At 35.5% G+C, this 21,206-nt stretch overlaps 1 protein-coding gene and 1 non-coding gene across 4 annotated transcripts; both read left to right on the forward strand.

Annotated features, from left to right (window-relative positions):
* Nucleotides 1-1,933: 1,933 nt before the first annotated feature.
* On the forward strand, nt 1,934-14,994 carry LOC115442922 (putative inorganic phosphate cotransporter). 3 transcript variants are annotated; one of them, XM_037438454.1, is made up of 10 exons: nt 1,934-2,077; nt 4,860-5,134; nt 5,763-5,942; nt 6,452-6,590; nt 11,322-11,545; nt 12,388-12,537; nt 13,178-13,429; nt 13,830-13,952; nt 14,653-14,782; nt 14,904-14,994. In XM_037438454.1, exons 1-10 carry the CDS (start codon nt 2,023-2,025, stop codon nt 14,921-14,923), a joined length of 1,548 nt encoding a protein of 515 aa, XP_037294351.1. In that variant the 5' UTR covers nt 1,934-2,022; the 3' UTR covers nt 14,924-14,994. The 3 variants fall into 3 exon arrangements, with proteins under 3 accessions (XP_037294351.1, XP_030023988.2, XP_037294352.1); XM_030168128.2 differs by having other exon boundaries at nt 1,935-2,077; nt 4,860-5,113; XM_037438455.1 differs by having other exon boundaries at nt 1,935-2,077; nt 4,860-4,912.
* A 4,964-nt stretch (nt 14,995-19,958) lies between these two features.
* Trnat-agu lies at nt 19,959-20,032 on the forward strand. Its single transcript has one exon. It is a non-coding gene; the product is annotated as a tRNA-Thr (tRNA).
* Nucleotides 20,033-21,206: the final 1,174 nt, after the last annotated feature.

Here is a 21,206-nt window from a genome sequence, read left to right on the forward strand (position 1 = left end):
GGGCCGAAAGACTGAAAGTTCCTAGTTTATCATTCACTCATTCACGTATTCGCTCATTCCCTCACTCACGCTTTTATCCTCGAACTCCAATAGTAACTCGGACAAAGTAAGGACTCCCACTCTTTGTATATCTTAGCATATTCATAAATATAATCTGGGGCAAGATGACTTTAACGAAAATGTCTCCAACATTTTAGTAATGCAACCTCAGAATTAAAACTAGAACCTGTAAATATGATGATTATTAAAATAAAAATAAAATAAAATAAAATACTTTATTTATCACGTAGGCGAACAAAGTTGCACTTATGATACGTCAAAACAAAGAATAAGAATAATTATTATTTCTAAACAACTATTAAAATTACTTATATAACTATGGACATTTTAAATTAGGGATAAAGTTTATACAAAAGACAAGGTACAAACCGAAGTAACCAGCTCGGGCTGGCAAGTAGGGGGAAATAGAAGGGTTATCTCTGCACCACCCTAAGGTTGACTGGTAGAGAATGCCTATGGCATTAAGTCCGCCTGTATACGTTTGTATATTAAGTGCAATAAATTATAATAAATAAATAAATACTACTTCTAGACCAGACGATCTACAAATCTATACTTCCATACTATTATATAAAGCTTAAGAGTTTGTTTGTTTGAACGCGCTCAAGGATTGTTTCAAATTAAATAATGATTTTATTGTTGGATAGCTCATTTATCAAGAAGCTTATAGGCTATGTAACATCATTCATTTCCAATAGAAGCGGAGTATCAACAAAAAAAAATTGTAAATGGGGGAAAATGTATACACTGCGTAAACTGTTATTTTTATTCAACAATCATGTAAGACGGTACTGTTCCTCTTGAAAAGATCTAAAAAATATATTTTAAACCAATGTCCCCCGCCGCACCTGTCTGCTTGACGCTATAATCACAAAATCTACTTAACGGATTTCAATGAATATTTGGTATAGAGATAGTATGAGACACCGGGAAGAACGTAGGCTACTTTCTATTCCGGGACTTTTATCCTGGAAAACTTTCTCCCGAAACAATTTATCCTGCAGGCGGAAACGCGAGCAAAAGCTAGGCTACAATATAACAAAAAATATTAAACAAATAAATAAGTAAATTAAAGAACGAATATAAGAGGTTTAGAGTCTCAAGCCAATATGTAATATAGCAGAAGGTAAATTTCCATAAATAACTGATTTGTTCTCTGATAGCGTTGTTTATTATGTCACTGTGATTGTGTATAACACTAGGTTTTCATTCGATTCTACCCGTAATACTATAATTAATCATTAAAGTATGTTTGTTTTAATATTTGTTAGTGAATATTGAAGACTTGATTCTTAATTGTATTTTGATTAAGCGTCGCGCAGACGCTGTTAAGTTGGTGAGAAACACTACACTGTTACGAAATTGTCTGGTACTAAACTTTTTGAAGCATCTGTCAGTGTCCAGTATATCGGCGCAGTATTATCGTGTTTTTAGTTCGAGTTTAAGCGTCTGCGCGGAGTCTAAACGATGTTGATTATATTGAAACTTCTCAACGTTTAAATAAAAAATTATAAGCATATACAAAAGTCAATCTAACCTATCCAAATACATCGTAATAAAGTATTTTTACTTATTTATTTATTTCAATATCAACACACAGCCATTACAGGTTACACCCAATACGACTGCCGGAATAATTAATAATAAAATAAAAACTTACAACTATGTTTTATATCTATATTTTATAAAAATAAATTATCTAAGAAAAAAATAGTAGTACTCATTATCCGTTTAATACGATAACTGTTTAATAAAATTAACTTAAAACTGAAACAGGTCCTAAATATCATAATTCATAACAGAGTATAATTCAGGTAATCTATAACAAACAAACACACAGTCAACCTCAGTGATAGTATTCAGAGATAATGTTACTACTGTCCTGCCGGTGACAAGTAAAGCTATGTAAATTGCGTCTGTTGCAAACGATTTTGTTCCATTTTAGTTCATTATACATAAGTTATGGGAGCCGAAAAAGCCGCGTACTCCAGTGTCCCTGTGAAGGAGAAATGCGGGGGTAAGTATCATAATGATTGTATTTTTTTGTATGCGAAACTGTCGAAGAGTGAAACGTCTATGCACAGCAATCACACTGGAACTCAGATGTAAAAGGCCATTAAAAATATATTATTGTTAATATTATGTGGTTATTGACACATTCGTTCATAAATTGAAAATTATATAAATAAATAGTGTATCGTGGGCAAACGGTGATAGCCTAGTTGGGTGTGGAACGGACTGCTGAGACGTATGTCCGCTGGTTCAGTACCCAAGGGCACACACACCTCTGACTTTTCTAAAAGTTATGTGTGAATTTTTTGTTAGTTATCGCTTGCTTTAACGGTGAAGGAAATCATCGTAAGGAAACCTGTATATGTGAAATGTTTTCTCTAGGAATTTTGAGGGTGTGTGAAGTCTACCAATCCGCACTAGGCCAGCGTGATGGATTAAGGCCTAATTCCTCTCAGCAGTAGAGAAGGCCCATGCCCAGCATTGGGACAGTATAGATATAATACAGGGCTTGTATTATTGTGCATTGTGGAAATTATAATTTATTGTACTAAATATAGCTCTCGAACATCTCCTGCTTATCTTTCTATTTGTTTAATTTTGTAGGGCGTAGACTGATTACAGAGCCCGAGTTCTCCGCACGATGTCGTACACAGAATGCCACTGCCAATCCTGGCTTATAGGAGTTGTAATGGCAAAAGTGAAGGCGGCATAGTCCGGTGACTTAAATAAACTATCTTGATTGATATCTCCGAATCGTGATGCACCAATCATAACAACTTTAATTGTATTACTTCTTTTGTTTGATGTATTTTGGGAAAAAATTAATAATTATCATGTGTAATTAAGTCAGTTATAAATTAATTATTTGTATTTTCAATCAATAATAGACTAAGATCACGGTGGTGTAAGATTTACATCATTTTAGGCAGGCTGAAATTTGAATAGATAATTATTACAGGTTATGTATGTAAAATGTGTGAGTACTTGTTACTGTGAATGTCGGGACCTTTAAGAGATAAAAGCAAGAAGCACATCAATAAAATACACATTACATGACATTTTATCTACAGGTTTAAAGAGAACTGATCCAGCTAGATTTAATCCATATTGTACGGCGCGCAAAATTGCAACTGTCAAAACTAAATTCGCAACTACAAATAAAAGATTATGAAGATGATTAATTTTTCCAGTGGGACTAATAGAAAATCATTCCCATCTTCATAATATTATAAAAATATAAAACACATCTTTTTTTAACTAATTATAAACATCATAATTACTCTATACTTCAAAGCTTTTGCTGAAGTTTCACTAAAAACTATTTAAGATAGTTAATAAACTTGACTTTTATAAACTTTCTGCTTCATCTAACTTTTAAACTACGCAAAATTGAGCAATATAGTATACAGTAATTATATAAAATATACAAAATTTCTACTTTGCTAATACACGATAGGTGTGTCGACTCTGGGACCTTGTATTATTTTAGATGATAACTATGATTACGTTTAATCGAAGAGCCCTGGTTGGAAGGACGTGACCCACGAACATCCCTAAACCAAATCAATAACATTCAGAAATTTGAATAATTAACTCTACAAAGTATTAAATAGTTCACTCATCATTCATTATGAGCACAGGCTCATTATCCTAAGACTAGGCATTTAGTTTCATTATGCCCTATAACTACACCAGAATTATTGTAAATGGAGCAAAATACTGCTTAAATAGTTCAGTTTTGCGATTCACCACCCAGTCAGACGCTTTACAAAAAACATATTACGGCCTAGTAAACTAATGATCTTGTACATTGTTTGTGGTCAATAAATAAGCTTCTAAACCAGTGAGATACAAGTAATAGCTGGTTCCTAAATAAAGGCCAGGATAAACAAAGGTTGACACCAAGATATACTAGCAGACCTCAATAAATCTTCCTGTTTCTCATCGGATAGTAGAAACATGATTTATAATCCACCGGAATCTAATATCATTCATCGAAATTTGAACATAAATAACCACAAACGAATCTAGATTTATGATTTTGCTAGATTCAAAGTAATTTATTGTATAATGCTGCTGTTTATTTATTCATAGTTCCCACGTCATAAAATTTATCAAACAAATTTTAATTAATTTAACTCCGGTAAGTAATTATTACTATAAATAGAAATTTTGAGATTTGAATTCTGTTATTTCTACGTCCAAAAATTTGTGGATGGAGTTTGACGCAGGTTATATACCTAAAGCATAAAAAAACTATAATTAATGAGGATATGGTAAATATAATTAACGGGAACGATGTGGCTGTCATAGCAAGCAAAAAGCAATTAGTTAATCTTAGGTGAAATCCAGAATGTGATGTAAAATCAAACGTATAACCATATAATTAATGTGCTCCAGAAGTTATGTTAATCTCAGCTCACAAATAGACGGGTTTGAATTTAAATTTAAAATAAAAGAAAATCCTTAGACTCCAATCAAAAGCTTTTGTTGGTGGTGGAATAAATTTTATATCCGCCCCGATAGCGACCACCGTACACAAGGTATTAAAACCCGCCATAGTGGCCCACGTATGTGTGTTGTGTTCCGGGATCAGCCTGTGTATATCCGGTTCCAACAGGCCGGCATAATTGGGCCGACTGTCGAGAGCTAATCATCTCTCGTCAGTCGACGTTCTATAAAACGCTACTCCGCTTACCATCCGATGCAGAAGGGTCACTTCACTGCGCCAGTACAGAAAAAAAGATGATTAATTATTGTACAATTAAAGAAACTATTCTTTTCAGATCACCCACCACCAAGGAAGGCACCGAAGGGCTTCGGGGCTCGTCATGTCCAGGTTCTTCTTCTCTTCATCAGTTTGACTGTAGGATACACAATACGCGCTCAACTCAGTGTTTCTATGGTAGCCATTACAGGACATAGTGTTTTGACTGAAGACAATCATTCGAAAGTTAATCTATCGAAGAGTCATGCAGAGTTCGTGATGAAAAATGTTTCCATACATGAGCCGGGAGATGTTGGTTGGAGTGTATATCGTGTATGTGGTAACAATATTAAGGTATAAGTAATGACTGCCTCGTCGTCGTAGTTGTATTGCGTGTGCGGTACGACCATGCTCTGAGGTTCTGGGTTCGAATCCCAGGTCTAGTGAATTGATGTTTGGTTTTTCTAAATATTAGCCTGGAGTAAGGAATTTGTGCCCAATATGACGATATGCTTGCCCACAACAGAAGGCAGAATAAACAAGTACAAATTGGGTGCCCTGGTTGCACCGCTACCCACCCGTTCCGAGATAAAAGCATGATGTATATGTGTGTGTGTGTGTGTGTGTGTGTAATGTAAATACGTGCGTTTGTGACAATGTAAAATTAAATACAAAAACCGCTGACTGGATTTGATATTTTGAATGTTGATAGAATATAATATATTGGATTAAAAATATAGCTTTTATTCCGGAAGAGACGGAATTTCGATGCTTTTCCAACTCCTCCCTATCTTTCTATTTGATTAATTTCGTTGCGGGATAAAGACAAATTAGTGTTCCCTAAGACTCGGCGAGCTTTACCGCTCGGTGTCAAAAAATGCGTGCCACTGCTGATACTGGCTTATAGGAGTTGTAGTGGTGGGTGTGATGGCGGGAAACTGTTTAAAAAAAGATTCAAATCTTAAGGTTATACTCTTTCCAGATTTACAAATGGCACAAACCAACGCAAGAAATGATAATATTTTCGTTCTTCGTGGGCTACACCAGTATGATGATACCCATGGGCTTGATGGCTCAGAAATTTGGCGGGAAGAGACCCATCATGGTAGCTCTGTTGGTCAACGGCATTATATCTATCATCAGTCCTTGGGTTCCGATTTTTGTAAGTTTGAGTTCTATTTGATTTTGTATTGAGTGGAATTTAAATCAACTCGTTGGTTTTGTGGCTTCGTACTATTATACCTCATTTTTCTGTCACCAAATTTACAAGCCTTGCAATTAAATTATATAAAACAGTAAAAGACGTGGACCCAGTTTAGTTGTATGAATTCCGCGTTCCGATAACATATCATAGCAAAAAGGTAGAAAATGTAAGGTATCATAAAACTGTAATATTAGTTGATTAAAAGTGATTTTGTGTCTCGGATATTTTGTTTTTTTTTTTTTATTAAGTAGACAATCAGGGGACCGCCGTAGCAGTACGTTGGATGATAACCTTGGATGGCAAAATAAAGAATTAGTTTTTAGATAAAAAAAAAGACCATAGTTGCCTGGAATTCAGATCTTTAGCCATCTAGATTAGACTACATTGGTTTATCTCATGAAAAAGATACTAATGGAAAATTTGCTCCTCTATCGCCAATGTTGTGTTCATCATCTAAATATTTCCAGGCTGGATGGGTTGGCCTCTCCGTGTGTCGACTGCTTCAAGGTATGACGCAGGCAGCCTTCTATCCCTGCATCCACACAATGTTGGCCAAGTGGGCACCGCTTAATGAACGAGGAAGGCTGAGCACTTACGTATATACAGGTAATTAGGGCTTGTACAGAACGAGCGATGGATGTGGTACATTTTATATAGCACATTAATTTTCCTATCCACGATTTTAATATCGGTAAAATATCAAGAGTTTCTTGGAAATGCTGTATTGCTAAAGTCAAGGTGTTATCTAACACAAGTTAAATGAATAAGATTACAAACCGAATGATGCGTCGAGCAGCAAGCTTCAATGAATTCATTACATCAATAATTACGCTTCCACCAAGTCCCGAAAATTATAAACAATTCGAAACGAGTAAAAATATTTATTTTATGATTTCCGTCAACCGTTACACAATTAATTTTGTTATCAACTTTGTCATTATGATTTGTGGAGGAAATTCATGCTTCAGTAACCGTCAAAAGAGTATTGTAATTTATGTACGTGACGAAGCGAAAGGGTCTGCTTCGAGTTTGGGACACGCGCGCAGTTACAATCTCTGTTTTGGATACACGTGACTATAAAACGCGAGGAAACGCCGCAATTGGCGTTTTTACAACCGTAAAACACTAAATAGAATTTATGTAACATGAGGAAATCCTTGCGTAAGTATAATTTGGTATATTTTTAACTAGCTTGACTCGCGGTTTTACGCGTGAAATATTTTTCCTGGAATACAATTGTCACTGTGCGCTTTCCCTGACTATAAAACAGCCTATGTGATAATTTAGGATTATTTGCTCTATGTGTGGAGCGAATTTACTTCTAATCTATTATCCAGCTTATGTGTTTATTTTCAACAAATATTCAAGCGTCTTTAAATGAATATTAATCAGATTTTATGGAAACATAAATTAGTAAGAACAATAAAATTTATAACCAAAAATGATAATATAACATACTACCGAACACTGGCGAAGGGTGAAATTTTATTAAACGGAACCCGACACGTTATATATATACTTATATGTATAAATGCGGTCTGAAAATCATTCTAATGATAATTAGATTTTACATAAATTACGCAAGGGAAGCGCACAGGAATTGGGTTTTATGGACCCTCCGCCACTGCTATACTATCAGAAGGCAGTTTAGTTAAATTAATCAAATGTAAAATATAATAATAATAATATCAGCCCTGTATTATATACTTGCCCACTGCTGAGCACGGGCCTCCGCTATTACTGAGAGGGATTAGGCCTTAGTCCACCACGCTGGCCTAGTGCGGGTTGGTAGATTTCACATACCTTCGAAATTCCTATAGAGAACTTCTTCAGGTGTGCAGGTTTCCTCACGATGTTTTCCTTCAGCGTTAAAGCGAACGATAAATTCACAAAGAATACACACATGATTTTAGAAAAGTCAGAGGTGTGTGCCCATGGGATTTGAACCTGCGGACATTGGTCTTGGCAGTCCGTCCCACACCCAACTAGGCTATTGCCGCTTTTGTAAAATATAGCTTACTGAATATGAATATAAGATGATCAAGACAGCCTTGTTAATTAGAGCCGTTATTAAGCAGATAATTATCAATAATCGAAAGGATTTGCCTCTTGTCCCGTGTTTTGGCGAAAACATTATCGATTAAGTCTAAATTGTGCTAGGCAGTAATTTGTCAAGTTTGTTTAATTCCTTCAAGTCAAACATGTATTCTTGGACAATTAATTAATGTTATTTAACCTTAAATATTAATAAAAATCTCAATATTAAAATTAGAATATAGAAAATCGCCATAAAATCCGAAAAAAGATTAATCTAGTTTATATTAAAACAATGAATTGCCAGGGATTACAAATAAATGAAAGAAGAATACCCACTACGATACTTTAATTAATATGTAATCTTAAGTTATATTTTTCTAATTTTAGCACGTATTCCACAGAAAATAAACGTAAACTCTACCAACGCGCGAAGTAATATTAAACAGAAAATTGGTTTGTGTTATCTTGGAAAATAGTTTTTAAAAATAAGGTCGCGTTACAACGTATTAACTTGACTGGAATAAATATTAATAAAGATGTAATTGGACTGCCAGAATACAAACGAATTGCTCCAGTTTTCTAGCGATTTTAAAGTCTAGTTTGGGATTTTGGAACACTAATTTTGAAATATGACGAAGAAGTTTAATAAAAACTTTGTGAAAAATACTTGATTTTTAACTTTCCTTTGTAACGCAAGGTCCAGTACAGTTAATTTTTAATTGTCATGACAAAGACGTATTATTTTATTACTCAGTTCTTCAAAAGCTTTTACCTGAAGAATTATGCCTATATAATCTATTTAGCCAAAGGAATTATATGGCCTCACATACACATTTAATAGTAATAAACGTCCAACATCAACCGAATGGCATTGTTGTCGCAATATTTTTTTTTTATAAAGACAAGGCGAAATATCCCCATCATCTATCTGTTAGTAAGTGGAGTGGGTTCCAGATAGAATTTCAAATAACGAATGATGATTACCCGTCGCCGGTCAATATTATTATGCCTATGTATTTAATCCAGATATACACAGACTGATCCCGAAACACGGCTCACTTAATTGGATTACTATGACTGGTTTTAACACCTTAGGTACGGTGGTCGCTTTTTTATTTAATGCTTTGAATGACGTGACGAGTTTGCCGATCGCCTAATGGTAAGCGATACGACCGCCCATTAACAGTAGAAACACCATCCAACACCTCGAATTACAAAATATTGTTTGGTATTCCGCTGCACTCGCCGTCCTGAGATATGAGATGTTATGTCTCATTATGTCTAGTAGTTATACTGACAACAATGGCTTTCAAACCGGAACACAATAGTGACTACACACTGCTTTATGGCCGCAGAAATAAACATTGCGGTAATACTCAGGTGGACTCTCACATAATATAAGAGCCTTACCACCAGTAAATTCGGGCAGATACAAAATAGCTCCACAAATAATACGTCGGGTTAACCGTCCCTAATATCCATCCGTATTATCACGATTAATTCGAATACCTTTCCCCACTGTGCAAAGTTAAGGCTAACTAACTTGGTTACTGAAGATTATTCCCGGACTACCGTTATATTTATTGGTACTATACAATGTTTGAATGCTTCGCTCGCTCACTTGCCTGTGTAGGCTATTGCGTAGGGTATGAACGAAGTTGTGACCAAAAGCTAGAAAGTCTATAACGCCTTTACAATTGATACCCACGATACCAGATCCTGGTATATAACTGTAGACCTTGAGAATTATTTGAGCGATTTAACCAGTCTTTGGAAATCTTTTGAAGGATTTGGTAAGTCGCTTATAAACGTTTCGAACTGAATTAGAAAGGGATTTTGATTTGTATTTTGTTTGATACGTTCAACTTTGCTGAAATTTCCAAGTCGAATGTAGGTGTTGATAAGAAATTAACTTCTGAACAAACAATTAAATAACTTGATATTTTGTAGGATATTAAAAAAGCGGCGATAGCCTAGTTGGTTGGGGAACGGACCGCCGAGACGAATGTACGCAGGTTCAAATCACAAGGGCACACACCTCTGACTTCTCAAAAAAATTATATGTGTATTCTTTGTGAATTATCGCTTGCTTTAACGGTGAAAGAAAATATCGTGAGGAAACCTGCATACCTGAGCAATTCTCTATTTGGAATTTTCGAGGGTGTGTGAAGTCTACCAATCCGCACTAGGCCAGCGTGGTGGACTAAGGCCTATACCCTCTCAGTAGTAGAGGAGGCCTGTGCCCAACAGTGGGACAGTATATGCTACAGGGCTGATATTATTATTATCATTTATTAATCAGAAGTTTGATGGTGAAATTTGTAACCTTTGAAGGAGTATTATTGGTGACCAATCTAACGAACCGAACTAACAGCTCAACCGAATTCTTCACAACTGTCTTCTATGAACTCAACCACCCAGATCAACCCGTCATTAGAATACTAATAGGAACACTTCCACAACTATGCGAATACCCATAAAGATCACAAGTTCCACCCATAACGTGAATAAGGAGTTTAATCTTACGAAATCCCGCTAAAAGAACACTTAAACTCATGTCTTTAACTCGTCGACTATCTTGGGAAGTTAAGTTAAAACTGCTATTATGTTTCACCACGGGCGAAGTATAATAATAGCTTTGAAGAGATTTACAAAAAGCTAAAAAGTTCTATGAAGTCGCTGAGACTTGGCGTTTTTGTATTCATCTAAAAATATAATGTTATGAAATTAAGTGTATATTAGTGTGTTATACCAACTATTATTCCATTAAATAAAAGCACGTTAACTGCTCTGACTACGATTTTTAGTATTATTGACAAACGCTTAACATCGCAATGAACGCTGTTGTAATATCGCCACGATAAGTCTGCAAGTAAAATGCTTGGTATTTAAGGCGATACCTCAAGGTCCATTTTCATACATTTTGTTTCGGCTTTAATCTGGGTAACTAAACAAGTATTGGCAAGTAAAGAATTTAAATTCACGTCTAGTTAGTGATTAGTTCTCGCAGTTGAAAGAAAAACGTAAAAATAATTAATAATCATGGATATTTCTGCCTTTAAAATTTCGTCATATTAAATTTTTCTTTTTTCTTTCTTTCTAGAGAACTAATCACTAACTAGACGTGAATTTAAATTCTTTACTTGCCAATACTTGTTTAGTTACCCAGATTAAAGGCGAAACAAAATGTATGAAAATGGACCTTGAGGTATCGCCTTAAATATTCCTTAATAAACGCGAAAATCATAAGAAAATGGGACGGTGGAATTAGGATTATATTTAGACTAGTCTTTGTTCCAGGATCTCAATTTGGTACTATATTGATCTTTCAAATATCTGGTCTATTTGCGGGCAGTCCGTCATTAGGATGGCCAGCAACCTTCTGGCTCTGTGGTGTCCTCAGTCTCGTCATGTTAGGTCTCTTCAGCTGGCTTGGAGCTGCGACACCCCATGAAGATGCCACCATCACTTCCGAAGAACTGGCTTATATCATGGAGGATGGGAATGCTGATGTGTTTCCTAAGGTAACTGACCCATTTCTTGGTCAAATTTGAATTAGACTTTATTTCAATTGTAACAATATTGATTAACCCACTAGTTTTGAGTGTCTAACTTTGCGTATTCTAGCTGGTGCAATTTTTTAATTGAGCCTTATTGTGGGCAACATACATTGTTAATCAGCTTATCAGTTATTTTATCTCTCATGTTTATCTGGACGCTTAAGCTAATTCTTTGTATGTCAATATAATGAATTGTTAAATAAAATAAGTACTATGTCTTTCATTCTTACTTTATTGTTTACTGTTAAAATTTGAAAACATATATTGTAATAAATTTTCTTCAACAATCATTCCTCCGGTTTTACAAGACCTTATATTGGTAGTATTGTTGATCGAAGATTGAATATGATTTCTTTATGAGGCCTTTATCATTTATTTTGATAGAACTTGTTTACTTCTAAGTTTTTTTTTATATTTTTTGAACCGCAGTATTGTTAATCGAAGATTGAATAATGTTTCTTTACGATACCTTTATCATTTACATACATACATACATAACATCACGCATTTATCCCCGAAGGGGTATGCAGAGGCGCAACTAGGGCACCCACTTTTCGCCAAGTATGTTCCGTCCCATGATGTGATAGGGGGCGAGCCTATCGCCATATCGGGCACAAATTCCAGACTCCGGGCTGATACTGAGCAGAAAAACTCAAATATCACTTTGCCCGACCCGGGATTCGAACCCAGGACCTCAGAGCGCTATTGTACCGGACATGCAATACAACTACGCCACCGAGGCAGTCACACCTTTATCATTTATCCTGATACAACTTGTTTACTTTTAAGTTTCTTTATATTTTTAGAAACGCAGCACTCCCTGGAAGCATATTCTCACCAGTACTGCTGTCTGGGGGCTAGTGGCGACTCACGCGGGCAGCGCTTCAGGCTACTTGCTAGTCCTGACCCAGATACCTACCTACATGAACGAGGTTCTGGGAGTCGATATCAAAAGGGTAAGAATACTCTTACAGGATCCAGGCATTGAACTCACCTTAAATATTGAGGTTCTCGATTTAGGATTATAGATCCATAAAGATTATGTTTACGCGAATATAAGACATTGCAATGAAACTATTTTTCGGATGTTATTGATACAATTATACAATTTTATAAATTGAAGTAGATATTGTAACCTTGACTTTTCGGAGGACCAACACCTAAGTTCTGCCCCGTAATTCTTAAAACTGTAAAGTATTAGAAACATCAGGAGAAAATAATAATATAAAAAACCGCAATAATACCGAGAAATAGTTTCATTTCGATAATTAATCCAATTTATAATATTAAAAACAAGAAATTGCCACGGATTGGGAATACTTGAAAGCAGAATATCTTATTATTACATTATAATTCTATGATACTGCATTATGTAAGTACAAATATCTTGAAACATAAACATCGACTTACAGATATTTTTAGAAGTATCATTATCATTGATACAAGATGTGGTTAAACTTATAGAAAATTAAAACATTACAGAACTTATTCCACTTTGATTCCTTTGACTTCTCTGCACCAGAAAAAAATTAAATTCGACCACAAGCACTTACTGCTAACATATTTCAATAATCATTATTTTTCTACCATTTTCAGAACGGTGTCTACTCCTCAATGCCTTACATAGCAATGTACATCATGGCCATAGTCTTCGGATTTCTTTCCGACTTCGCAGTCAATAGAAGGATCATGTCCATCGCGAACATCAGACGCACAGCCAACACTATCGGCATGGTCCTCTCTGGAATCTTCCTCATTGCTTTCAGCTTCGTTAACAGCACGCTCTTGGCTGTCGTGTTGCTGATACTGTCTCTGGGCGTACATTCCGGTGTCCATGTTGGATTTCATGTGGGTATCAATTGCGTTAATTGGTACGTTTGTGGTATTGGTACTGGATTTTATAGTATTAGATGATTGTGAATTTTACGATCGATAGCATTATTAGTTGGTATTTGTAAGAATTTGACTTTAGTGACTTACGAAAAATAAATCGTTCCGGATTTAACTTTACGAAGAAAAAACGAACTGTGTTTAATACATTCAACAAAATTCTTCTCATGTCATTAGCTAAAAATTGAAAGCAAATTTCATTCCACGCCGAGACAATGCATATAAAAATCGTGTCCTGGTACACCAAGTACAGGTCATAATTAATTCTATTTTACAAAGACTATATAACGGCATACCCACATGTTAAGAATTACGATCCAAAATCCCCGTTCTCTATTCAAAGTTTATATTTTTATAGATAAATCAAATTGATTTGGCGCCTAATTTTGCCGGTCCCATAATGGCTCTGGGGAACATGGTCGCTAACCTCGTCAGTCTCCTCGTACCAGTGATTGTATCCAACATCGTAAAAGATGATATGGTGAGTAACGTCTGCCTTCATAGTAGAAACACCAACCAACACCTTGAATTACAAAGTATTGTTTGTTATTCCACTGCGCTTGACATCTTGAGACATTAGATATTAAGTTTAATTATGTCCATTAGTTACACTGGCTACAATGTTCTTCAAACCGGAACATACCAGTGACTACACACAGTTGCTTAGCGACAGAAATAGACATTGCCGTGGTATCTACCTAGGCGGACTCTCCTATGTGAGACACCTACCACCAGTAGAAAAGATGTTGTTTTATGTTCTGATTATAGTTCGTCAAAAAAGAGGAGTTCAAAATTTCGCATCCAGAAATCAAACCCACCATTTTATATCTTAAATAATAAGCTTATTTAATTAAACTAATGAGGCAATAAATCAAAGAGAAAATCAAACAAACATAAAAATATTGTTTTGAAATGTTCATAACATTCCTTGTTTGAATCTCGCGAGCTGAGAGGTCATTAATTAACCATTTATGAAATAAAATATTTTCTTCAACTCTACTGAAGATATTACTCGTTATTTTAATTAAATGAAATTTCCCCCTAATGAAATTTTATTAAAAAATGTGACGTTTCATTCATAAATAAATTAATGATTTGAAATATTACAATTTAGGTCTTATTATTATTAATCATATGGTCGTACATTGTATAAACGAGACTCATAAATTCTATCTTTCCAGAAAAACCAACACAAATGGCAGATTGTGTTTATGATCATTGGCGGGTTCCAGTTTCTGACGAATGCTATCTTCGTCATCTTCGTAAAAGGCACCGTGCAGCCTTGGAACTTTTACGGAGAACAGGAGACAGGTAACAATTTCTATTATATAACACTGGTAAAGTAAGGAGTCGCCATAATGCCTACCGAAACACATCATAAAGCATAATGTCACTCAAGGGATAAATTTTAATATTAATGACTTTCTTTCAGATACTGAAAAGAGGAGTTGAAGGTTTTAGAAAAGAAAAATAATGCTAAAACTTGACATTGTGGAAGAATAAATAAAAAAATACTAAAGCCATATTCTTTTTATATAGTAACGGCGCGTCGTGCTCGATATGACGATAGGCTTACCTCTCTAGACATGGCTTTAAAGTCGATCAACTGTACAGTAGTATTTCTGCTTAACCCTTCGAGAAAAAGCGTGAAATTGAACACCTTAACATATTGTTGGCATAGAACAGAAAAACAACATATCTGAACAATTGAAATTAAACAAACTTTCTGGATTCTATCGCGGTTAGTATTTTGAAAATAAAATCCGCGAAAATACTAACCGCCATAGAATCCGGAAAATTTGTTTAATTTCAATGTCTAACATTCACGTAAACATAAGAAATCATTATATATGAACAATTTCAAATTTCAGTGACCAACCGCAGAATTTTCATAATCCATAAAACTTTTAGTGATAAAAATCCTATTACACTCATTAACGCTTGGGGGGAAGGGGAGGGAGTTAAGCTGCAAAAAGGTTAAACCACTCGCGCAACAGAACTCCAACGCAGATTGTTTCGCCAAACTTTGTAAGCAAAACAGATTAATATGGCGTTGTAACTACCGCATTTCGTTTATGTGTTTTATGTTATGTATATATATAAAAATGAATCCCTATATCCCTTGGTCACGCCATCACGCGTGAACGGTTGGACCGATTTCACTATATTTTTTTTGTTGTGTTTGTTATTGTCAGGAGAAGGATCTTATGAAAGAAAAAAATTAAGGAAGTTGAGCGGAACGTTAGAAAATTTAAGAAAAGTTAATTTCAGCGATTGACAGAATGCGCGCTGCAAATTCATAGTTAAGACGGGACTACGCCTGTCAGGTCAGCTAGTATAGTAATAAAAGTGGTTTAAAACACAATACTGCTGGCATAATGAGTGTTTAATCCTACTAAACTGCTATTATAAATGCATAGTTTGTAACAATATTTGGATATTAGAAGTAAATGCGGAAAATTACACGGATAGGTCATCAGAGTTAACTGGAATAATACATTATAGATTAACTTATCCTCGAAAAGTATTCATGTCGTTAAATGATTTTTATGATTCCTTTATAATCGAATTTCGGCCACAGCGGCCAATCTCAACGGAGATCAGCCAAGTACGCAGAACATATTATAGTCCACAAGTGTATGCAATACACAGGTACACCGTTTGAGCCTTCACTCTCATAGTCGGAGACGGCAATCCGACATGACTGGAGGGAGATCAGGCACAGGACGACTTTACTACTTTCCGAGGCACGGGGGTATCACACCGCCAACTTCGCGACTCCGAGGAGCTGAGTAATTTTTAAGATAGTAAAACTCAATCACCATTATTTCGGCACGACCCGGGATTCGAACCTAAGACCTCAGCGCGTGTTCGTACTCGTACCGTATACAATTATAACTACGTCTACGCGGTCAGTCTTGATTTTTATAATGCGAGCTAAACACTGTCAACAATAATAAACACCATCACACTACCTACCTACTTATCCTATACCTATAATATCACTTTAACTCGAACATAATAATACTTAGACACTGCTGCTTATCAATAATAGAAAATGCGATGATATCAACTCAGATGGAGTCAAGAACACGAGCCCTGGTGGTAATATCTCCTCAATACACGAACCAAAGTGTCACCATCCTTTACGAAGATCTATTTTCGTACAAAAATAACAGATTTCGTCGTAAAGTGTAACCAATATACCAAAACGTATATCTTTACGCGTCGATATCATAAATTTCAGCCCAAACTCTTTTATCCTGTAGAATTTGGGTAATGTTGTACGAAAGAAAAATACGGACGCAATGGGCGCGTTATCTAGCTTTGCCGATATTTGGCGGCAATATATTGTTTAGGAGTTAGTAACGTTTTAACCGACATAGAAAAGGCGAGGCTCTCAATTCGACGAGTAGTACTCAGTACATAGAGATTATAAAAGGAAATAAAATACTTTGCCTTGGAAATGACACATTCAAAAGAAATAATATAATAATCAGTGAACTACGATTTCAGAGGGTATCTTTTATATCATGTAAGGCAATCGCAGTATGTTATTCCGCTGCTAAATAAAAATGAAACACTTAAAAAGTAGACAATATATCATAAAAAGACGCAGATAACGAACCCTTGTTCATCTGACTAGATCTAATTTTAAGTTCAGTATACCTATAATAGAAACAAATACAGCTGAAGATCAGTTTAGAAGATTATCGTGGAAAAATAATTAGAAGTTAACAACGTCGTAAACTATGAAGTTTCTCCATTACGTCGGGTTTATTGCGTACATTTGGAGATACTTTACTTAGATGAAGTAATCTTGTCCATAGCATAAATTCACGCAAAATAATTTTAAGAAGAAGCAAGTACCCAGAGATTGTGGTAAGTAAACATCGTCGATCGAATAAGTACTCACTATCTTGCATATACTGGACTCAGAAGTTTGTTATAGTATCAGAAAGCTGATATCTACTTGGATAATATCAAATTGACACAATACATTAATATTTCCTGCAATAGGTATTTGACTCACAAAACCAAAATGTATTGATTTCAACTATTAAAAGTGCAAGATGGGTGCATAATTTTAATTTAATATTAGATAATTTTGTTATGGGACGTCGAGCATGCAATCAGCAATGATGTGAAATCATATATTTGTAAACTTTCAAATGTCACTCGAACTATTTGACTTACAATAATGGATGTTTGTTAATGTCTTCTTCTTTTATATTATAGCGGCATCGTTGCAAACAATTAATAAATAAACCGTTCAAACATTACATTTATACCAACCCTCTTATAATTTAAAATTTTCACAATTTTGTTACCCTCATTCTTTAGAACTCCTACACTAGATATTAATGTGATCGACGCCACCGGAAATTATCGTTCGAACGATGTTAATTTTGAGACTACCCGACAACATTGGCTATTGCTCAGGATTAAAGATCGGATAGGTATAGTATAGAGGTTATATATATAATAATATCAGCCCTGTATTATATACTTTGCCCACTGCTGAGCACGGGCCTCCTCTACTACTGAGAGGGATTAGGCCTTAGTCCACCACGCTGGCCTAGTGCGGATTGGTATACTTCACACACCTTCGAAATTCCTATAGAGAACTTCTCAGATGTGCAGGTTTCCTCACGATGTTTTCCTTCACCGTTAAAGCGAACGATAAATTCACAAAGAATACACACGATTTTTTAGAAAAGTCAGAGGTGTGTGCCCTTGGGATTTGAACCTGCGGACATTCGTCTGGCATCCGTTCCACACCCAACTAGGCTATCGCCGCTTTTGAGATAGAGGTTACCTAACTAATAATAGAGGCTAAAAGATTGTTTATGTTACTAGAGATGAGCCACGTGACAGTGCAAGAAATTATAATTTTAATCTGTTCAAATAGAAACTCACATATCACGACTTTATGCCTGAAGGGATAGGCAGAGGCGTAACCGGGGCATTCATTTTTCGCCATGTGCATTGCGTCCCATGATGATAGAGTGGGCATATGATAGTCTATCGCCATCTTACTTTAATGTGACGTTGACACCAGTAAAATAAAAAATAATAGTAGCTTATTAAATATCACCTCAGTTTATTCGTAGCGACATCAGCTAATGAAGGTAAACTTGCTTAATATCATACATTAACCAGAATAAATAGGTGCGTGTTCACACTATTCTCACTTATGTAAGAGAATGTTATACCATCTCTCTATTGCATATTATTGTACTATTGGGAATAGATCTCTTGTATTACTGAGAGAGGTTAAGCTTTGATACACCACGATAACCTACTGCAGCTTGGTTGGCATACTTAAAAAATGTTTATAAAGAATTTCCAAATTTTAACCCTTTTAAAATATATTTTAGGTAAATAGTTCGAGGAAGTCCTGAAGCCTTGAGTACTCTTTAGGGTGTCCCATAATTTCGTAATTTGCTTAAAATAATATTTAATTGGTAATTAGTGAGGGTTAATTAATTTGCCCGGGAAACCACTCGGAAAAAGATCCCGCGGGAACAATCATAAATAAGGGTTTACATTGATATTTCCACGTTGCTTCTAGCACGCAAAATGATAATATTTTTTTTTATTTTATTCAGCGCAACTAAATGACAATATCTAGTTAATATATATCTTTTTAATAGAATCTTTGTAGCAATTCCTTACTTAATATATATTTTTTGTAATACCATATTTATTCTTGGAAAATAGTAATCAGAAGTTATTGTCCCATGCCATTGTCTATAATTTTCACGCCATATGTACTTAAATAGCACGTAAATGCACACTGCTCCAAGCGAAGCCGTGGCGAAAAGCTAATTTTAAAATAACTGTGACGTCGTTAGAACCGAGCTATGCACCTTCGTTGACCACAAGCCGTCGAATAATCACTTTAGCGAAAAATCTTGGAACGCTTTGATGCTCGAAAATGGATTTTCGGAAAATTTAATAAAGGTTTTCGCCGCAAACATGCTTTTGGAATTTTTTAAACTTCAAAGTAAAAGTAATCACTTTATTTTACAACACCTATGAACACGTTATATGAGAATACTTCTGAGACCAGACATAACTACCTACGGCGACATTATGTATTTGGACAATATTAATAAAGAGCATTATGAAGTTAACATCTAATGTTTCAAGGTAAGGAAATGAGACTAATGACACAGAGCTTTATGCTTTAACTAGCTTTTGCTCGCAGCTTCACCCGCGTGAAGGTGTTTTTAGTTTTATTTAGCTTATAACCTCCCCAGGGTCCGGAACTATCTCCATACTAAATTTCATAAAAATCCGTTCAGTAGATTTTGAGAAAACCGATAACATACAGACAGACTGAAAAGATCACTTTGTTTTAAAATATGTACAGAAGTTATAGGTGGATTTACTGGTCGTCTCTCTTACCATCACGCGAGCTAGTAAAATATCTTTTTATAAATTTTCCTAGACAACGAAAATTTCCAAAGGCTGCTCAAGCGGCGCCGTGGCTTAGTTGGTTAAAGCGCCTGTCTAGTAAACAGGAGATCGCGAGTTCGAATCTCGCCGGGGCCTTAAGGATTTTTTTTATCAAATCTACCATCACTACAGAGACATTGTCTAAGGACTTTGGCGCACCTATAGTTGAAACTAGAAACTAGTCCACTTAAGTTTCTTAATTATTTTGTTATAAAAAAGTAGAAATATATCGCCATACCGACCACAAGTTGACATGACACATTTTTCTTACAAAAACGACAATTTTTTTAAATATCTGGAACAATTCTTGAAAGACAACTCACCGACTTTAAATTAACCAACGACCAAACTCAAATATCTAGAAACATTTCTAAAGCAGATCCTAAGTGCCACAAGTCTCACAACCTATGCCTTCCAAACTCTCAAGACAGATTAAATAGCTCTACAAAATCTAAGCCATTAACCAATACCCACGTAGCCAGTAGCTCGCACTGGGCACATTACTCGGTCACAGCACCCGACCTCAGAGGTCCCTCCGGCAGACGTGAAAGTCATAGCGATTTGATACACGCGTCCGCACTAAATACAACCTTATTTTAAGGGCATATTTTGGATTTATTCACATGTGTTGAGATTTTATGAACATGTTTGAATGGAATGTCTTGTAAAATGTTAAAAAAAATCAAATATTCTCATTTGTACGTGTTTGACTGTTCGCGTGAAATAATATCTTGGTCGAGATTACTATATTCGATCAAGATAATGATAAAGACTATTTAAGTACTTAATTTCGTGGATATTAACTGTTTACTTTAAGCATACATCCAAAGATCTAAATCTCCGAACAGCTCGAAACTTTCGCATTTATATTAGTAAGAAGACATTGGCATCATTCTGGTTGAGCTGGCGTCAAACCTTTTACAGCATCTGTACTAAAAATGTATTCTTCTTTTATAATTCAACAACTGAATGCTAAGAAAAGCAAACCGCGTGTAAGGATCCGAACTGCTTATCAGCCTGTGTATCTCCGGTACCAACAGGTCAGCATAATTGTGTCGACTGTAAAGGTGCAATCATCTCCGTCAGTGGACATTCTATCGAAGCCCACTATACCTACGATCAAGTGTATTGAAGTCACTTTGTCGTAGACGTTTAAAAAATGTCAACGTAAGATGTATAGACTGCCTCGGTGGCGTAGTTCTATTGCATGTCCGGTACAATAGCGCTCTGAGGTCCTGGGTGCGAATCCCGGGTCGGGCAAAGTGATATT

This window comes from Manduca sexta, chromosome 14, assembly GCF_014839805.1.
Source record: "Manduca sexta isolate Smith_Timp_Sample1 chromosome 14, JHU_Msex_v1.0, whole genome shotgun sequence".
Lineage (NCBI taxonomy): Eukaryota > Metazoa > Arthropoda > Insecta > Lepidoptera > Sphingidae > Manduca > Manduca sexta.